We start from the raw sequence: 15950 nt of genomic DNA on the forward strand, positions 1-15950 counted from the left end.
AGTCAGTCTATATATGTTCCTCCCTACGGGTAGCAGGTGGCCTCCGTAGCGTCCCTCTCCATTGTACTAGGTACGCTTACCCAGCATTAATGAAACTCGTCATGGCTGAAAAAAAGCAAATGGGAATTAAAGACCAAAACACTCTTTCCGTGAAATAATATGTAAAAGGAACAGTCTCCATGGTAAGCCCTGTCCCTTCCATCCCATTGGCATTGATGACTAAAATTATAGGCTTACATGGGGCACTAATAATGTTACGACTTAATGGGATCAGTTGCCAAAAGGGCACAATACATCTTGCCAGCATCTGCATCTCCATCACTCATAACACAGTTCAGTGGTTGTGGGGCTTTCCATTTGGCCCCATTTGCCAATCTTTTCATCATAATGTTGAATGTGACTAAAAGATAGGGAACGTCTTATTCCCTGATGGAGAATGTTCCTCCTGCCACAACTCTGAATCACAGCTGAATGGCCGGGTTCTTCGTCTCAACTCCTCAGTTGATGCGTGCCGCCATCTCATATACCCAAATGTACAGGGAGTGGCTCAGCATGCAAATTCCATTCGCCATTTTCATTGGCCTTATTTCTAATACTCCCAAGTGAGACCTCATTTGTCAGTCTTTTTGACCGGACATGTGTCTTTGTAACGAGAGTTGTATCAGTAACCAAGATGTTCCTCATGTCATAACCTATTTAAGATTCTTCTTACTAAATGACTGGTTACACCCACAGACTACCTACAAGAGAGTGAACTAATCCCAGAGCCCCTCGTGGTGAGGCTGGTGCACCTACAGGGAGCCGTTATCAGTGGCTGCAAGGTAAATTCGACGATTTTGCCCTGTTTACATGATTTATCTTCTGAGGGGTTTCATAGGGACCTCTGATTTTGTGACCACATACCTTACTATATGAGTCTGTTACGTGCTGTGATTTGTGTGGTGTGTGTGTGTTTCAGAGGAACGGCCTTCTCTCCATCACCCCCCAGGCTGTGAAGGACCTCATGTCTGTGCTGCGTTCCTGGTGCCTCTGTCCTGCTTCATCCCCGCAAGAGCCCAGGGACCCTCGGCTGCTTAGAATGTCCCTGCGGTGCCTGACCACAATGATCCACCTTCTGCACTCCAGCAACCCATGCGATAGGCAGGTTGAGATCCGGACTGTACTGGAGAATTACTTCCAGCTGCTCAACTGGAACCGGCTACCAGAGAGCCAGCAGGGAGATATCCTGGCCTGGGAGGATAACCTCATTATCCTTCTCGAACATATGCTGAGTAAGAGAATATTTGCCATCACTCTTTTACTTTAAACATTTTTCATCATTTACTCACCCTAATGTCATTCCAAACCTGTGTGATTTTCTTCTGTGGAACACAAAGGAAGATAAAGATAAAGAATTGAACCCCATTGACTGCTTCTTTTGTGTTCTGCAGAATAGGGCTGTGCGATTAGTCGTAATTGATTTTCAATTTTCGATTTTGGCTTCCAACGATTATGAAAACAAGATAATTGTGGTAAAATGATTATTGTGCTGCTGCCGCATTCCGTACAGCGCACCTTTCTTTCCATCACATGAGTGTGCTTTCGCTCCTCCCTTAAAGCCCTAAAACTTAAAGTCCCCGTGAAATCAAAATTGAACCTATTTACTTTGTTAGCGCATATTACTAGTCTTGTGGTGAACAATTAATCCGTGCAAGTAAAAATATATTTAAAAAAATATTTTACCTTGGTAATCTTTAATCAAAATCTGAAAAGTTACTTCCGGTCTGGAACGGTTTCTCTTTCTGATGACGTAGGTTTCACAGCTTGGGTGGGGAAACGCTTAACCACTCCCCTCAAACCGTTAGTTTGCTATGAGCGAGAGATGGAGAGGAGGAGCGCTAGAGTAAAACCCTGCCCTCTGTTCAATTTTCCGTTTCGGTTGGAAATACGTCACAGCACTGGAGAAAAATCGTTTGCAACTTCCGTTTCACGGGGACTTCAACATACAAATTAGCAAAATATGTGTAGTCCACTGTTGCTAAACTGCGAGACGTGCTTGATATTAAAAAGTGTAATTAAAAGTGCATTAAGCCACAAAAGAGACACTTTTCTGTGTGCTCACTCTGCTTATCTGCGTTTGACTCCGATTCAAAGTATAATTTGAGCTTTAGGTGTGGGCCTAAACGGTCAAATACACACAAAAATGCCATTTTTAGCAAGTTTTCTCGTAAACCCAGTTGTTAATGTGTTAATTGAATGTGAACAGTTGGAATAAAACAGGATGTGTATCAATATATTGATTCCATGCAGCTCTTAAAGTGACAGCAGCCTAATAAACCTGCTGCTGTTTGTGTCGTTAATGATAATCAAACAACACAAGACATAGAAAATCACCAATGGATCTTGCTTGAATAACTTTAAGGGATACTCCACTTTTTTTTGGAAATCTGCTCATCCTCAGAGTTAAACTGTTCAGTTTTAGCTTTTTTTGAATCCATTCAGCCGATCTCCGGTTCTGGCGGTACCACTTTTAGCATAGCTTAGCATACATCATTGAAGTGCACAAGACCATTAGCATTTCTCCCAAAAAAATTACCAAAGTGTTTTTATATTTTTCCTATTTAAAACTTGACTCTTCTATAGTTACATCGTGCACTAAGACAGACAGAAAATGTAAAGTTGCGATTTTCTAGGCTGATATGACTAGGAACTATACTCTCATTCCTGCATAATAATCAGGAAACTTCACTGTCGTACCATGAGGGCCCCGTTTTAAAGGTATAATTCATCTATAAATGATTTCTGGCTTCTTTTACTCACCCTCATGAACGGCCTTCCAGGAAAAGATATTTTAAACACACCCCTTTCATTAAACAAATCTTTATATGTAATGCATTGGCTTGTTTGCTTTGTAAATGAGTTGTGTGTGTGTTTTATTTGCATTTATTAGGTTCTCAAGGTCTGTTTATGTTTTTAGTTTAGTTTATTCTGTGCAGCTTTCATGTTGCCTCTAGAACTTAATATCCTCTAGGTTTCTGTTGAAATTGTGGGTTAATTTATATTATTATTAATAAAATGTGAAAATAAAACTTTTCACTCTTTTTAAACACCTTCTCTTTCTTCACTAGTTCAATTATAATTAACATACATTTTTAAAACACAAATTATCAATTAATATAAGGTCATGAAACTGCATGCATTATAATTTAGAATAGTTTTATGTGGAGTATATGTAGTATGTATATATAGTGTTCAGCATGTAATGTGATATTACATCATGATGAAACATTTTGCATCGAGAAAAAAATCGTTGAGATTGTGTGTCAACTCAACAAAATTGTATCATACATGGCAAATTATATAGTGCTTCTGATTCTAAATATTTAACCCAGATCACAGATCTTTAACCCAGAACATTTATATTATGTTTGTGGTGAACTTCCCTCTCTTTTGGAGAAGTTCAGAGTAATTGTAGACAGTTCTCTGGAAACAATTTGAATAGAGAAGTTGAACCAATCAGAACAGCTGTTTGGCTACATTTAGTCTCTTTTCCACGAGTAATGCAGACGTCCGAGTGCTTGAACTGGCATAGTTTTATCTGTCTAGAGGGCAGAGGTCAAGAAGTCTGAATGTTCTTGTGTTTTTGCCCTGCAGATGCTATCCCAGAGATCCTGCAGTGTTCAGACCGGCCGGTGTTGCAGGCCATCTTTCTAACTAACAACTGTTTTGAGCACATCCTCCGCCTCATCCAGAACAGCAAGGTCAGAACGCTACCTACTTAAACCCTCTGAGATATCTGCAGCAGTGTTTCACAATACCAGCCCTGAGGATTCAAACCATTCTCATGGCTGACAATGGAAATGTGCCAACCTGCTGGTGTTTTTTCTGAAAGATAACAAGCAGACACCTGTCCTCGAATAAACTAATCTGAACCACAGATTTGCCATGGTTCCATACAGAGGTTGCTTTAACTGAAAGGTTTTCATCATTTATCCATTTTTAGAAATGGTTTATATAATTTTTATATAAGGTATTTCTAAGGTATGTTTTCCCTGCTTTGGAAAGTTTCCCACCAAAGGATGTCAGTAGGGATTTGAAGCTGTTCTTTCACATTTTGTGAGCAGAATAAAAACTGCAACACAGTTCTTGATAAGACAAACATGTCTCAGAAATACCATGATCAATGGCATTTCTTTTAGTCTATATCTATTAATTGATTCAAAAATACAATAAAGGTTTCATTTATGCGTATATTAGTTTGTACATTTGAACATGTTTTAGTTTCTGAATTAAAATTCACGGTTACACTTTATTTTAAGGTGTCTGTGTTACAGTGTAATTATACATTTAAGAACTGTGTAATAATAATAAAAAAATATATTGTTGGTTTAACTTAAAAAAAAAATAAGTAACTGGGTTGCCTTAATTTTAAGTTGATTCAAATGGAAAAAGTGAGTTAATACAATGATTTAATCATCAAAAACTCAAAATAATATGTTATCTGAACTAAATAAATTATTTAAGTTGATTTGACAAAAGAAAAAATGTTGTGATAACAAATCTCGAAAATATTTTTTTTACAGTGTACATGTAAATGGTAAATGGTATTAGTTACTACATGGACACTGTAAAATAAAGTGTTACCAAATAATGTCAAACTGTCCCAATATTAAAAGCCTCACATTTTTTTAAATTATTTTAATAAATACATATTTGAAAAATATGTCTGCCAAATCAAAGTCAGTTGATGCAATCATTATGCAAACATAACATATAGAGGAAATTATATCATAGAGTGAATCCCTGCAAACCCTAATGACTGTGTCAAGGTCAGTAGTCAATAGCTGAGGTACAGTAGTTATAACAGTCATGTGGTACAACTCACGAAAATATAATGATATTTATAATATAAAAACACACACAAAATCATGATATTTGCACAAAAATACTTTTCACTGTAAACTTTATTTAAAAATGTTTTTGCAATAAGGATTAAGATCATTTTACCACATTATCATTTTAAGTCATAAAATCGATATTTTTCTTAAATTGATATACGAAAATGGTATAGGTTTTTCAAACCAAAATTAATACAAATGTTGCAATTCTAGGAACTTGGAACAGGCATTTAAGCTAGATTTGTCATTGACCCATCAAGCTTTTCAAGCCATCACCACTATTTTACAGACAGATCAAAACTGACAGCATGACAAACCATTTTTATCCCAGTGCGTCAAAGTGACGAATACAAATTATTTGCAGTGCAGCCTCTGTTTCCGTCAGGTGATGAAATATAGGTGCTGGGTCACTGGTTTGAATGTGATCACAGTTGGTTTGGCTAAGCTGGGTGGTTTTTGAGTGTGTTGTAACTAGGCATTATATTGTGTAATGAGGATTGCAAAAAGCTTCTCTTTTTCATCTTTTTGAAAAATCTTTTTTCATAACCTTTTTTGGTTCTTTTTGCTTTATGTATCAGTAAGTTTCATTTCTGCTTGCTTATTGATCTCTGACTCACTTGTGTTCATGTGTTTGTTTGTGACGGTGCGTGTGTGAATGTGCGTCCGTCCTGCAGCTCTATCAGAGTAACAGGTTTATGGTGGAGTGTGAGGGCCAATGTGACCTCACTACACGTTTGCTCACAGAGGCTGAAGTGGAGCAGGTACTTTCCCTTCACCGCTGATCAGTGTGGCGTTCGTCAGCAGGAAACCCACCCTTCACTCGACTGACACAAACGCAGACAAACGCACAAATACACTGACAGAAAAACTGCTGATTGAGCAACCTTAGATTCTGCGTAACCTACCGTTCCACAAACAACGCAATACACATCTGTATGCATGCACACGTGTCTTTGCATTTGTCCGTTAGTTCACAGTTGACTTAAACGCAACAAAAGAAATGTGGAAAATTACATTATGCGCTTCTCATACATGGTACATTTGGTATTTGGATAAAATTACCAAACGAAATTTAAATTATTTAAATGTTTAGTTTAGATTTTAGTACTTTTGTCATTTTGATTAGCTTTTTTATATTTTTAAAAAGTTGTCATTTATTGATGAATTAGTTTTTGTATTTGAGTTTTAGTTTAGTTTATTTCAGTTAATTGTATTCAATTTAAACTCAATACAGTTTTTTTCACCTTTTGCATAGTTTTTTTCCCTAATATTTGTATTTTATTTTTAATAGTTTTAGTTTTAGTTAACAATAGTAACACTGTCGTATATAGATATGGTAATAATAGTAACATGAAATTGTAGCATTTGATACCATGGTACCATCTGAGTACTTTTTTAACGGTTAGTGGCATGTCAGTACACAGAGGGTGAGGATCCTGCTGATGGTGGTTTTGTGTGTGTGTGTGTGTGTGTGTGTGAGAGAGAGAGAGTATGTGTGAAGTTCTTTGGATGTATTATTGCAAGGCTGTGTCATGTTGTTTTGCAGTTTGCAGAGTGTTTCTAGATTTTTAGCATGTCTAGTCTGGCTGTGGTGCTGTGGGTGTAACATTTGGTGTGTGTTTCATTTGGTGGTCTTTGGTGGGATATTTGTGGTTAAGTGGTGGTAAATATTTCAAGGTTAAAGTGAGAAATCTGTTGCATGTTTTCAGAATTTATGAATTTATCCACCTTGCATACTTCTCTCTGAAACTTAAAAGAAACACAAAATGCCATTATGCTCATCAAGGATGCTGTTAAAACAGTCAAATTGGGACATAGTTATTCATTTAAAATAACTGTTTTTTATTTTAATATATTTTAAAATGTAATTTATTCCTATGATTACTCCAGTCTTCAGTATCACATTATCCTTCAGAAATAATTATAACATGCTTAGGGATGCACCGATATGAAAATTTTGGCCGATACCGATAACCGATAATTCTTTATATTTAAAAGCCGATAACCGATATATCGGCCGATAAACTTAAATCCAAATTTGTATCTAATTTTGAGAGCCTGATTACAAAAACAAAAGTCTCATAATTAAATCCACGTCCCAAGCACACAATTATAATGATGTTTTCATTATAGTGTTGTTTAGCCGATATGACAGATTTGCGTTGCACATGTTGTCCCGAACCAGATTTTCATTTTTTGAAGAGATTTCAATCATATTTGAAGAAATTCAAAAACATAAACAGTTCTCAACAAGTGTCTCAGCTGAAAAAAAAGAATACATTATTTATCGGTTTTAATATATCGGCCACATTTTCTTACCAGGCCGATACCGATATGCTGGCCGATATATCGTGCATCCCTATATGCTGATTTGGAGCTCAAGAAATATCTATTCTTATTGTTATCAATGTAAAAAACAGTTGTGCTGCTTCAATGTAATGCATCCTTGCTGAATAAAAGTATTAATTTCTTTTTTTATATAATCCTACTAATTCCATATTTTCGAACGGTAGTGTATGTCATTATTTACATTACTTAAATGTCATTCCAAACCCATATTCTGTTGTTTTTGTCCATGGAAACAAAAGGAGAAATTCTGAAGTATCTTTATGAAGTAAATCTGAAGTATCACGGCCTTGGTTTCTATAAATGGGGTTGGAAATACATTAGTATGCTTAAATAATGACAGAATATTTATTCTGAACTAATCATTTAACATAAGAGATTATAAGAAGATTGTGAACTAAATGGTGTGTGTATTTTGCGTGTGTGTTTGTGTAGGTCTGGGAAAAGGGCTCTGACTGCATCACAGTACACGCCATTCGAGTCCTCACCGCCATTATGAGCAACTCGCCCTCTGCCAAGGTATGACATGTCTCCATAGACTCATTTCTCACACCTCCTCTCCTCTCGTTCCTTATGTATGTTTCTCCTAAAGTCTCTGAAAGGTCATTTTAGAGACGCCGCTCATCTTATCAGCATGATAAGTCAAAGTGCTTGCGTGTGATAAATGTGCCCCTTATGCGCGTGGGTTTAATCTTATCAGCACATTTGATGTTGTGGTGCAGAACCAGGTCACCCGTGGTGACGTCATAACCTCCTATTTTTTTTTATGGTACTTCCAGGTCAAAAAGTGTCATAATCCCATGACCTATTTTTTGTTTATTTTTTCTCTTTAAATGTAATATATATATATGTGTGTGTGTGTGTATAACACCATCTTTGGAATACAAACATTATACTGCAGCACAATGAAGATTTATAACTTTTTGTTTTCTTAGTTTTTTCCGCATAGTTTAAATAAATAATCTTGGTGGCCTTGCATTGTGAAAGAAATTTACAGTGGACTGGACTTTTAAAGTAACATTCTATTGTTTTTATGATATTCTCACTTGGAAAACATTTTTACTTTATATAATACCTTTTGTGCTTTGGTTTATTTTGGGTAAATGGGTGAAAAAAACTCCCATTGTATATCTGTGCGTGTTCAATTGTAATGCAACTGGTTTTGTTTGGTTTGTCTTCCCAGGAGGTATTTAAGGAACGAATTGGCTACTCACAGTTGTTCGATGTGTTGAAAAGTCAAGGACAGCCCACCAAAAGACTCCTGCAGGAGCTGATGAACATGGTAAGTGAGAAGAGACAATATGATACAATATGCAATATGTTCAAATGAAACACCCTAAGCCCTTGATCACTTGGAATCCGCAATTATTATTTACATTGAGAATCTCTTTTATGCTCCATTCTATACGCCTGTGCGTATGCTTGGGCTGTTATATATATATATATATATATATATATATATATATATATATATATATATATATAATTTTTTATTTTTTTATTTTTTTTGAAAATATAAAGATTTACACAAATGAAAATAACAGTACAATAAACTATAACAGTCAGCTTAAGGTAGCTACAAGTGCTATTATGTGGTTAAAAAGTTCAAATTAACTCCAATATGATGCACTTAAGTTGTGTAGGGTAGGGGTAAATTAAGTGTGATCTGCTGTGACGTGTTGCATTGTGGTCTGTGGATCTGCCTGAAGTTTGCATATTGAGTAGACTCGTAGACTGAGTAGACTACTATCAAAGAGGGTGTGACATCAATTTCCTTACCTTTTCTCATTTTTTTACACATAATGTAAGAAAAAGTGCTTTTTAACCATATAATCAAAATAATGTACACTCACATGATATGAAGACTCCTATTAAAAGCAGTTTTAGTTTATAGATAGGGTCACCTCATGGGGATCTTGAGATCATGTGACTTGCCAAATTCCTTAAAGGTATAGCGGAGGATTTTCTTTTTCCGGGTGGGTAGTCTATACTATTGGTCCACCTAAGTGTCAATCATTCTGGTGATATGTTTACGTAAGGCCGTCGTAGGCTACGTGCTCATCCCTATGTAGTTTTCACTTTCATGTGTATTATGTCGGAGTTACGGTTTCAGCCATTCCTTTGAAAATGGCTGAGGGTCGAAAGAGAAAAAATGTTTACTAAGTGTATGATAAGAAGAGAAAGGCCGCAGAATATAGAAACAAGACCAGAGAGATTTTGGGTGAATATCACACGCTGGCGTGCGCTAAAAGCACAGGTTGGGCTTCTCACTGATGCCGCAGTCACGAAGATTCTACCAGACAGGTAAAGTTTGTCACGCTATTTGGAGAAATCCATTTAAAATCACTAGTAAAAGTTAATGCAAGCTACAATGCTAGCCCTGGCACGAGTCATGCACCGCATAGAAACGGTAAACATCTCAATTTGTCTAAAGTAGCCTTTTGTCCAAAATGGTAAATGGTATCACGCTGAAATATTCTAAAACCTTGTGTGTTTATTATTACACAAATGCAACAAGCTACTTCTCCATATGCAACTATGTATAAAAATAACGTATTAACAATGAGAGATATTAGGTTAAGGACCAACGTAATAGCACTGCTTATATGTTGCTATGTAACGTAATTGCGATTTGCAAAATAGTTTCCTCAGAACGTATTTCGTGTGATACAGGGTTGCACATATCATGTCTTGAGTCCTCGGTCACTCAATCGATCAGTATAATAAGTAAATAAAACACGGAAGGGCATTTGACATGTTGTCTTTTTTATGAATGTTTTTTAGTTAGTTTAGACTTTGCAACATAATTGTGCAAGGCGTATAGACGTTCCCTCTCGGGAGCAAGAGTGTTGTGTTTGTGCATGTGCATTTTTTTTTTAAAATTGGAGAGGGCGGGTCTTCTCTAAAATTCGGAAAGATCCTCCGCTATACCTTTAATATATGAATTGTCTAATTTTTTTGTAATAATTTATTAACTAATAATTATATTAAAAGCCTTCTGAAGAAATACAGTAGCAATTGTGTGAAGAACTGCACGAAAGTTGTCTCTGTAAAAGGTAATTTGATGTATGATGCGTGTTAGTGTTTAGGCTTCTTGTTATTTTACCTATATTTTACCTGTTAAGCGCATTGGTCAACTTCTGTTGTTGTTAAATGTTCTATATTAGGGTTTCTCAATCCCGGTCCTAGAGGACTCCCAACACTGCACATTTTGGATGGCTTTGACTCACATTTCAAAGAATGTTTCATATTCAAATATAACTGCTTCCATGCTATATAGTATGCGAAAAGCAATGTCAAATGAGTAGCATGTCTGCATACAAAGTATTCAAAAAATAGTAGATGAAAAATCTCATGTTTCTAACAAGATTCTGAAGTGTGCATCCAATGGACACTTTACTATCCCACTAGGCCACAAGAGAAGAGTCTTAGTTAGTATTCGAAGTAATTGTGGAGAACATGACGGATATTGAAGGTCACCAATCGTTTTTATAAGTACTATAATACTCTGTAAAATAACACTGAATTCATACTACACACATGCATACTTATAAAACGTCAAACAAGTTCTTCATCAGATGCAGTTTTTGAGATTATTTGGATTATTGGAGACACTGTGCTATAAAAAAAAAAACTTGTATCCTTACATAATGTTTTGCTTTTTCCTTCTTCTTTCTCTCAGGCTGTTGAAGGAGAGTATTCCCTGGCCATGCAGTTGGGCATCAGTAACGAACAGCCTTTGCTCCTGCTTCTACAGTGGTTGCCTGATCTGGGCTCTCGCTCTCTGCAGCTGCTGGTGTCCCAGTGGCTGGCGGCCGTGTGTCGAGGAACTCTGTCCTGCCGCACTGTAGCCGTCGAGGCAGGCTTAGTGGGCGCTCTGCTGGAGGTGCTTTCCGAACCCCCGGAGCGGCTTGACCGGCAGTGTGCGGACGCCCTCATGGGCTTGCTGCAAGACTTGGGATCTCTTTCTTTACGGCCCTGTGAACTGAAGAGTCTGCTGAAGCTCTTGCGGACTGAGCCCGGTGCACCTCCTCACCCGTACTGCGGGCGCGTTGTAAGAGTGCTCTCCGCCATGGCAGCCCGTGGAGAGGGTGGGTGCAGCGCCTTGCAGTATTTTGACCTTATGCCCCCTATGGCGGGTATTATGGTGCCAGCTATACAACGCTGGTCAGGGAGTGCGTTTGCTTTCCACGCCTGGCTGTGCCTCAACACAGACTTTCCTCCACCCCAGCACTACTACTCAGAATCCCACCTGACTAACCCGGATAATGCAGTTCGCATGGCCAAGGGACCGCGCAGGAAACAGCTTTACAGGTTTAAATTAAAATTATCTTTATAATGTTTTTTTTTGTTGTCTTTTTGATATATATATATATATATATGTATATGTGTGTGTGTTTAAACACTTCTTTTAAATTGTAATAATATTTCACAATATTTACTTTTTTTTACTGTATTTTTGATCAGATAATTATGTGAAAAAATTTGAAATATTATTTCAATTTAAAAAAAACTGTTTTCTATCTTAATAGATTTTAAAATGTTATTTATTACTGTGATGGAAAAGCTGAATTTGCAGTATTGCAATTCAGTCTTCAGTCCATCAGAAATCATTCTAATATGCTGATTTGCTGCTCAAGAAACATTTATTATTATCACAGTTGAAAATGGTTGGCTAATACAATTACGCAAATAGTTATTGAAATTGATTTAATTGCTAATTATGATAAATTATTTTAAAATAAATTCCGTTTTTAGGCATCACAACATTATTATGTACAACAATACATATTACTGTACCTTTGTCAATGTGTGTGTACACATGTATATCATGCATTTGCAGTATTTGATCATTTCAATTTGTCTGCATCAGTTATTTACAACTTAGGAATTTAACTATGACAACAATTTTACTTCTGAGGTTTGACATTGAAAAAGCACTCTTAGCACTCTCATGACCATAATTTGTTCACAATTATATGTTGCAAACAAAATCATAGCGAGTAAGCAGTGAATATTCAATATATTTCCCACAAAATGTTTTTACATATTGTGTTCCTGTATGAGTCTAGTACAATTGTACTAATCTATAGCAAGATTCTATACTAATCTGTGTATTTATACATTTTAAAGCTGCAATGTGTCCTGTGTGTAGTTTCTTCACAGCAAGTGGAACTGGCTTCGAAGCTTTTTTTACCACAGAAGAAGTTTTGGTGGTTGCAGTATGTACCAAAAAAGAATACATGGCCGTTTCCCTGCCAGAACACCCATTCAATGACTGTGCCTGGGTTAGTATAACTCACACACAGATTTACAATATATATGAAGAGAACACTGAGAACTTGTGTGAAACTATAAAAAATATTGCTCAAAATGGTTGCGGAAAGACAGTACCTTTGAGTTGTAAAAAAAAATATCTGTCACCTATTTGATAGAGCCATCACATGTATTGATGCTGCAGTATTAGCTTATTAGCTTTAGCTAACTTTATGATACCAATATCAAATTTTATTACTGAATCAATTGTCATAATATTGTTGAAAAACTGTTTTTCCCCATTTAAGTAGATAGGAGATTTGACTTGTATCCTACATAGATAACGTATCGGTTACCTAACGTAACCTCGGTTCTCTCTAGAAGAGGAAACGAGTATTGCGTAAATTAGCTTACGCTATGGGAAAGATTAATCTTTTCGAGATATTGAAGCCCAAAAATTATCCTTAATTTTTGTATTCATTGTCAACGCAGTGCAGCAGCTAGCAGACCTAGAGCAGGCTGTCTAGTGAGCTCATAGGCTGCTCTGCGGCAACTGCAGCAGCCTACCACTGAGCCCGGCGTGACGTCACGTCCAATGAAGGGACCTCCCCTTATCCAACAGCTATTGAAGGAAACTAAGCAACCGCGAGACCCCACACAATCGTGGGTCCAGATTTTTGACGGTGCAGATTTTTGACGGTGAAAACAGACCATTTAGACGTGTAAAGCTTTCTTGTAGAGGGAGCTCTAGACTTCGTAATCGTGTTCATCACTCCTTCTGTCAGGACAATGGGTATCCGCTGATCAACCATGTGTCCAGAGACCAGCACTCTGGATAAGGGATGCCAGATCGAGCCGCAAGCTTGAGAGAGGAGATCTGTCCTCACCAGAACCAGAATCGGCCGCGAGGAATCAGTTTGGTTCTCCCATCGCAGGGCTATAAGGACTACCGTGTGGTGCATTTCCCAAATTCGGGGCAGCGCGTCCTTATTCTTTGAAAAGAAAATTTGGCAGTGAGCATTCTCTTTTGACGCAAAGAGGTCGACTTCTGCTTTGCCGAAAAGGCGCCATAGTGACTGGACTGTGGAGCGGACTAGAACATGGTGGTCCTGTATGAACGGGAGGAAGCACTTCAGCGCATTCTCGACCGCTATCATTTCCAGATAGTTTATGTGAAGGAGCTTCTCTTTGTCTGACCACAGGTCAAGGACCGGTCTCCCCTCGAAGAGCCCCAACGCATCTGTCGAGATGACCTTTCGATACGAGACAGTCCCATCATCACGCCCGGGTGATACCTGTCGGCCGCTAACCAGAGCCGTAATGGAGCTCTGAGTCACTCTGATTCGTTCGCAGCCGGGGGCCCAAGCTCGGCAAGACGCTCGAGCGTTCAGCCAGCTTTGTAGTGGGCGCATGCGCAGTAAGCCCAGCTGGAGCACTGCAGCAGCTGAGGTCATACAGCCCAGCATCCTGTCTTCAGAGGAGCGATGCTGCCCTTCTGGAAAGACGCGGCCAGGCGTAGAACACGGGGCGCACGCTGTGTCGATTATCGAGCCGTCATAGCCACAGAGTCCAGTTCTATTCCTAGAAAGGAAATTGACTGGCTGGACAGTAATGAGCTCTTGGTTCAGTTGACCGTGAGACCCAGGCTTTCCAGATGATTGCACTTCGTGAATGTACGGGGTGCTAAAGACAGACCGAACGGCAGGACGGTGTATTGATATACCTGGCCATCGAATGCAAATCTCAAGAATGGCCTGTGACTTATCTGAATGAAGTATTATCAGAATCTGAAAACATTCAGATATTTTCAGGCATCTTTAAGATCGAGAGAGATAAACCAGGATTTTTCTGGTCATACGCATTTGAACGGTCTTTTCACAAGAACTTTGTTCAAATGTCTCCGATCTAAAATAGGTCTGAGTGCCCCGTCCTTCTTGGGTACGAGAAAATAACGGCTGTAAAAGCCTGACTCATTCGGAGAAGGAGGTACAGCACACCCATTTGCACAGCAGCTTCGCTATTTCTGCACGGAGTAGATATGCTACTTCTACATTCACTTTCGTCGTGGTCCGTGCTCGAAAGCGCGGAGGACCGCAATCCAACTGTAGCGAATAGTCCTGCCTTTTTGTGCTTAGCACCCATTCTGATACCCCTGGGATCGCTTCCCACGCCTTTATACGTGTAGCTAAGGGCAGAATGGCCTCTGGGTTCTGATCGCTGCACTGTGTGGGCTTGAGAAACTGAACAGGAGGTATGGGTGTGGCGCACACTGACAGCGGTGGCAGGCTGTTTCATATGTGACGTCCCAATTGCTATGAATGGGGAGCGTTTTGTCATCACTTTGTGATGCGCGAGCAGCGCCTTGGGCTGAGTGTTTATTAGTAAGCGTGAACGCTCGTGAGCGGACATGGGACTTACATTGACGCCACCTATTGCTTAGGATGGGGAACGTTTTGTAACAACTCCGAGATGCGTGAGCGGCGCCTGGGGTGAGGTGTTTTTTAGTAAGTGTGAGCGTTCATCAGCAGGTACGGGATTTACACTCATGTGACGCCCCTACCGCTTTGGATGGGGAGCGTTTTGTGACAACTCTGAGATGCGCGAGCAGCACCCGAGGCGAGGTGTGTCAGTAAGCGTGAGCGTTCATGAGCAGGCACATGATTTACATTCAAATGTGACGTCCTGGTCGCTTTGGATTGGGAACGTTTTGTGATAACTCGTGTGACGCGCGAGTGGCGTGTGTTAGTAAGCGTGAGCGCTTGTGAGCGGGCACGTACAGTAACTTACATTCATAACCAGACCGATATGAGGCTGTTATGGCCGTGTGACAGAGTGGGCAGAGAGTAGGCGTGAGCACAGAATTGTAGGCACATTTCCTACATTGAATACTCGAGCGGAATTTGCCCGCTTTATGAGAGTGGGCTCTGTGAGTGTGAGAGACACAGGGGGTATCATGCTTGTGTGTAGGGGTGAACACTGAGATGTGGGCACATTCTCTACACTTAGGACACCAGCGGCGTGAGCCAGATAACCAGACGTTATACCCTTTAGATTTCTCTGAGTCGCCGTAGAAGCGGCGGTTGTGTGCAGGCGAGCGGGTAGCATTACCGGCTCGCTGGCTGCCGAATATACCGCTGCAGTAACCTATTTCTAAGGGGACTGACAGGGCGAAACATTTCGACGGTTGAGTCCTGCCGTGGCTGAGCTGGATGCTGGGTAGCGCTTTGCGCAAGAGGCTGATTAGAGGGCGGAGTGACAGCTTTGTCGTTAAACACCTTGAGTCGAGCCTGCAGGGTCGACATCGGGAGTTCTTCGCAATGGACGCAGCTTCCCGACGAAGACTGAGGGCTGCGTGGTCTGGGCCCAGGCAGAGAACGCAGATCACATGGCGGTCTCCGGCGCTGGGCGGGGCTCGGCACGAGCCACAGGAAGTGCGAGACATTTTTAGAAAAACGTCTCGTGCTCTTTTAG

The 15950-nt window shown here is 39.4% G+C and overlaps 1 protein-coding gene across 3 annotated transcripts in view; it reads left to right on the forward strand.

Annotated features, from left to right (window-relative positions):
* Positions 1 to 15950, forward strand: part of nbeal2 (neurobeachin-like 2) — a 77284-nt gene that overhangs the window by 23055 nt on the left and 38279 nt on the right. For 2 of the 3 annotated variants that reach the window (XM_089117562.1, XM_089117561.1), the window contains 8 exons: positions 736 to 821; positions 959 to 1271; positions 3634 to 3740; positions 5552 to 5638; positions 7659 to 7742; positions 8407 to 8505; positions 10906 to 11537; positions 12379 to 12511. In XM_089117562.1, the coding sequence (XP_088973688.1) occupies positions 736 to 821; positions 959 to 1271; positions 3634 to 3740; positions 5552 to 5638; positions 7659 to 7742; positions 8407 to 8505; positions 10906 to 11537; positions 12379 to 12511 (1541 nt within the window). The remainder of the gene's footprint in view (positions 1 to 735; positions 822 to 958; positions 1272 to 3633; positions 3741 to 5551; positions 5639 to 7658; positions 7743 to 8406; positions 8506 to 10905; positions 11538 to 12378; positions 12512 to 15950) is intronic. The other variant, XM_089117563.1, reaches the window with a different exon arrangement.

This window comes from Pimephales promelas, chromosome 12 (assembly GCF_988280905.1).
Source record: "Pimephales promelas chromosome 12, fPimPro1.hap1.1, whole genome shotgun sequence".
NCBI lineage: Eukaryota > Metazoa > Chordata > Actinopteri > Cypriniformes > Leuciscidae > Pimephales > Pimephales promelas.